Below are 5,000 nucleotides of genomic sequence, written 5' to 3'. Positions count from 1 at the left end.
TACTTCGTGCTCCGTCGTGGTTATAAACTGCAGAGCATGAAACTGATGGTGGTGCAGCTCTTGACGCCAGTGCACACCATCGGAGAGTTCATGGCATGGCGAGACGGCGAAAGCTCCTGTAATCCACGGTGTGCCGTGCCGTGTGAGACTGAATTTTCCTGCTGTAAAGGCGGCGTCCTTTTTTCGGGCGGGTAGCGCTGATGTTACACTAACCAGTACGGCTACGTGGTGCATGTTATGATGGTTAAATGGTTCGGAATTGTTAGACGTTGTTTACACGTTGGAGCCGATAGTATTTTTTGTGGTGCTCCTGCTGCTATAGCTTCGTTGGCATCTTCGTGAGGGATTTTTCGGTGATCTCCGGATAGTGAGCTCATGAGCTCGCGATATCCGGCACATCATAAACGCGGGACGTGATGGAGAGCATGATGGAGAGCTTGTGTCTTGGTACGGACCAACGTAACATAGGAGTTGATGATGCGAATGAAGAAGCTGCATCAGTTTGCTAGTCATTTATTATTCTTTTTAAGAGCGATAAGGAAATAATAATGATAAAGGATGAGATGAGGGATAATTCTTACCGGATAGGCGGTGCGGCTTTGCCACGAAAAGCGTAGAAAGTCAATTCCTGGCTTCATCGGCACTATAAAGCTCATGGCGTAGTCATTGACGGCACCATCGCGAACGTAAAACAGATCGGCCTCGATGCCTGGAAAGAGAGAAAAGAGATGTATGACCATTAGAATTCATTTTAATCCGAAATTCGTCCTTGAAATCAACTGTGACATCGACAAGAAAACTGTAAACAGAACTGACACAAGAGGTCATGTGTTGAAGGTCCTTTCCCTCGTCGAATCGATTATACCAAGAACCCCCTAAAAGCCCCAGTCACTGGAACGAGAAGCTGTGGTTTGAAGCCATTACTCACTCAAGCCACTCCCACCTTCGGTTCTAATTAAAATGTAATATTCGCGCACATGACTCCCGAATCCACCAGCCAAACATGGCCTCATCCTGGCAGAAACATAGCTCAAAATAAGAAAGTGATGTTGTAATGCTTCACAGCACGTTCTGGCCCCGAATTTAATTGCTAGCAAGCGGTTAGAACCCCCGGCAACTGATTCAACTCCAAAAGCACTCCGCTCGCATGTCGCTCGACAGAATCTGATGTAGAGTGTCGAGGATCTGTCTCGACATCCTGGTTGTTCTGGAGCCGAATTTTGCGCAACGCTCCAGCAGCGGTAACACACCATAAAGTCGAATGACAAACGGGACCCACCACCCGAAGCAGAAGGGCCATGTCTCACTTGATTAAGTCCCGTGAACGTGTGTTGTTGCTTCCGGATTCAAAGTTCATTTGTTCGTTCGTTCGTTCGTTCGGTGGTGGCACCGCAACGTACGGGAAACCATTATCCGCGAGCATGTGTGTGGTCCGGGACTACTGGCATGCATTACCGGTTTGCGGGTGCGAGTTGAGTGCCACCGAATGCGACGTAAGTCGTCCGGTTTCGTCGTAGTCGCAGTCGCTGGGCGAACCGAAATTTCTCATTTCCTTACGAGAAAACACAAAACAATTAGCAAAGTTCATTACTTCCGACCCCGATTGTCGACGTCGACGGAGAGGAAATGGAGGTGTGCGAAAATTGGAAACCCAGAGCCGCGCCCGGTGAATAGTGGCGGCCAGTGAATGCCAGATGAAAATACTAGCGGTGGGTGGTTCTTGGTGTCGTGTCTCCAGGTCCGTGTGTGAAGCCGTAATGTTGCGAAATGATGGCTACAAACATTACATTTGTGAAACATGGAGTTCCATTGGAGTCCCATTGGAGTAGACGAAGGAGCAACAATTTGATGAAAAAAGGCTTGGAACATTTGGAGCAACATGTTTAACAGAATTATGCACTCTTGCCCAAATGCTGCCACGTTAACTCGTTATCATTTTGATCTTTTTCGATACAAAATATACTTTTATACTTTTTACTTAGACTCACAACTAACATGAACGATGAAAAGCGCTAAACTCTTTCACAAAGTCCTCAGAATGAAGACCTAATTAAATTTAAAGTTTCAGAAACTGCGTAAAATCGTAACTATTTGATATTTTAATCCCTCGCCAACCTTATCAGCCGCTTCAATGCGTACTTCATTACGTAACTCGTTCTCGTTGCCAGTTTCACACGGTTTATGTTGTACCGCTCCCCCGGCGCTTGCCAAACGGATCTGTAGCCAACGGAGTTATGTTAAGTGGCCCAACTTCTGCCCAAACTATTACCATATTGATAAGACGCTCGCTTTCGCTTCCACCGCAACCCCGACGAACTCGTTCATTTGCCAGCCGTCGGTGGCTCACAAGTGCCATACCCTGCCGTGCCAGTCGTACAATATGAGAAATTGCGAAACATTATCAATGGAATGCAATTATCATCGTTCTCGATGGGTTTCCCGCCACGGTCGGTCGTACAGAGTCCACGGGCTACAGGAGCGACCGACCGAGTTTCGACTTCAAACATGGAACGCCACAACGCACAAAGCAGTTCCAAAGGGGCGCTGGTGGGCGGGGGAAACTACTTTCTCATCCGTCAACCGAAGCCACACGAAGTCGGTCGAATACACCGCACACCACACACCGAGTGAGTGGAAGCCACTATCAATTTTATTTATCATGAAAATTGAATATAGAACTCCAGATCCAGAGGATGCTCCGGCCTGCGTCGCTCTTCCTGGATAAAGGATAAAGTCGGGTTTGTAACCGTAAGTTGACGACCCCGTGCCACGTACAGGGATGTCTCTTCGCTGGATTGCTCATGGCCAGCAGCAGTCATCGTGCAGACGTGCTAAAATGATCTTGATTCCAGCGCACCCGAAAACGTTACCACTGGAGTTCCACTTCTGCAAAACTTATCCGATGTCTAGCTCTCCCTCTCTCTCTCTTTCTGTGACGAAACTCGTTCACTGGTGCCGTAGCGCTGGCTCAAGGAGATGTTTCCAACTGAATACACCCACATTGCAATCGCATTGAAGTGCGGCACCATCAGCGCCACCGAAATTGAGCAGCATCCTCAATCTGCGCTTTACAGTGGAGGCGCCATTCCTCTCCCCCATATGCACCACCGACGGAAGGCAGTTTGAAAGTCTTATCACCGTCCGACCCGTCGTAGCACCCGGAGCCTAAAAAGGTTCTCCCCCACATAAATAGGGAGACCATGGAATGAAATTAAACAAAGCCGAAAAATGGAAACTCTGAGCCGAGAGGGAGGGAGTTCAGATCTGCAGCACGACCGGAAGTGGGCCCGTTGTCCGGGGAAACCAAATTTTACAAAAGCCGACGCACACCCATACACGGGAACTTTGATTTCATCAGGCTCACACATCAGGCAGGCAGACGGGTCTGTCTGATTGTTGTGCCGAGTTCTCTACTCCGTTTTGTCTTTTTCCCGCTTTTCATTGTGGGTTCAGGGACAGGGCATCACGGGGAACGGGGGCTCTTGCGAGCACAAACGAGACTAAGAATTAGTGTTAAAGTAACTGAAGGGAAACTCCGTTTGTCCTCTTATCACCGATAGCAGACATGTTTCGTGGCCGTTTGCGAGCAGTGCATTTGACGTAGCTTTTGCTCGAGTAGGAAAACGGGGATTTTCCGTTGCCTAAATCCTTTAAAGCATTCTCATTTTTTGGGCCACCCCACTCAATTGGTGCCAGCATAAAGGACAACACATCAAATAAGGAAAGGAATGTTTTGCTGAACGTAAATTGTTGCAATAAAGATGTCTGTGACTGTGCGAGTGTCTCAACCGCATAAAAGGCAAATCCGAATGGCCTCGTCTAGCATTAGAATTAACCGGCTGTCAAATGCAAAACCTACAATCGGGCACGATTTGCACGAAAAAGCGAACGGGGGAAAACATCAAACATGTTTTCCCTTATTTTTCTTCCTGTCCGTTCTCTCTAACGATTTGCTTTCGTCTTTTCCTTGGGACCAAGTTTGATGTTACCGCCCGCGGTTGTTGTTGCTCTTGGCATGTGTCAGTTAGGTTGTTCTTCGCCGGCAAGAGTCAAAACGAAAAAAGCGGAGCGAGTTTGTTTACCTTTTGATCATTGCTTTCGCCAAAAATTGGTGGTGACCCGGAGAGAACCCACTGTGGAGCTGGGCCAAACGATGCCCTAGCAGGAGAAAAAAAAACACGCGAGAACGCAAAAGGAACGACTGGAAAATGCGCTCTATGAAATATGCACGGTGCGTTTATGGCGCGTGAAGATGACGGTGGTGACGGTGGGCACTGCTCCGCAAAACTGCTCCGAAAGTTCACTCGCGAAAGCGAAAGCAAAACAACAGCATAATCGGAGCAAGTGAAAGAAAGAAAGAAAAGCGGCGCACGAAAAAAAAAATCCCGACGAAGAAAATCCCGGAAAAGCAGAAACTTAATAAAACTCAACGTTGCATAAAAGGTTTTGTGCGCCGCACAAAGTGGTTTTTGGCATCCCTTTCCCCGTCTTTTCTCTTAAATGGTTCCCCTGCCTGACTGGCTACAATTGGGACGGTTATGATCTCGATCCCCAACGTGCTCTCGAGAGTGTGGCCGCCACCGCCGTCGCCACCGGGACGCCTTTGTTCTCCCGCCCTATCTCACCCAGGCAGCCGGCGGCCAGCGTAACATCAACGAGGATAAATTGCATTTAGATAGCGTCTAATGGACCCTATTGCCTCCAGTATCGCTGTCGGATGGCAACAATGATTCGACTTTTATGGCGAACGTTTTGTAAGTTCTGGATGTACTCCCTCTCCGAAGCAGGGCCCCAATCGTCAGGCGGCTCAGGTTCAAAGGACAAATGGTGGCTTAGGTATTTGCTGTTTGTCGGGCACAGTTAAGGTGCCGATATGCGAATGCAACATTACTGCTAAGAACTGTCGAAACGAGATTCAATTTGATCACAGTCATTTATTTTCACACATAATTTGTACAACGCTAGGCCATCTACTGTCAGTCAGTCGCCCCTCATTGAAG

The 5,000-nt window shown here is 48.1% G+C and overlaps 1 protein-coding gene across 1 annotated transcript in view; it reads right to left on the bottom strand.

Annotated features, from left to right (window-relative positions):
• LOC126576422 (tyrosine-protein kinase Dnt) overlaps positions 1-5,000 on the bottom strand; it is a 43,946-nt gene that overhangs the window by 33,184 nt on the left and 5,762 nt on the right. Inside the window, exon 2 of the mRNA XM_050237688.1 lies at positions 582-709. Within this exon, the coding sequence (XP_050093645.1) occupies positions 582-709 (128 nt within the window). The remainder of the gene's footprint in view (positions 1-581; positions 710-5,000) is intronic.

This window comes from Anopheles aquasalis, chromosome 3 (genome assembly GCF_943734665.1).
Source record: "Anopheles aquasalis chromosome 3, idAnoAquaMG_Q_19, whole genome shotgun sequence".
Taxonomy (NCBI): domain Eukaryota; kingdom Metazoa; phylum Arthropoda; class Insecta; order Diptera; family Culicidae; genus Anopheles; species Anopheles aquasalis.
The sequence above is the reverse complement of the archived record's forward strand: the minus strand, read 5'-3'. Positions and strand labels throughout refer to the sequence as shown.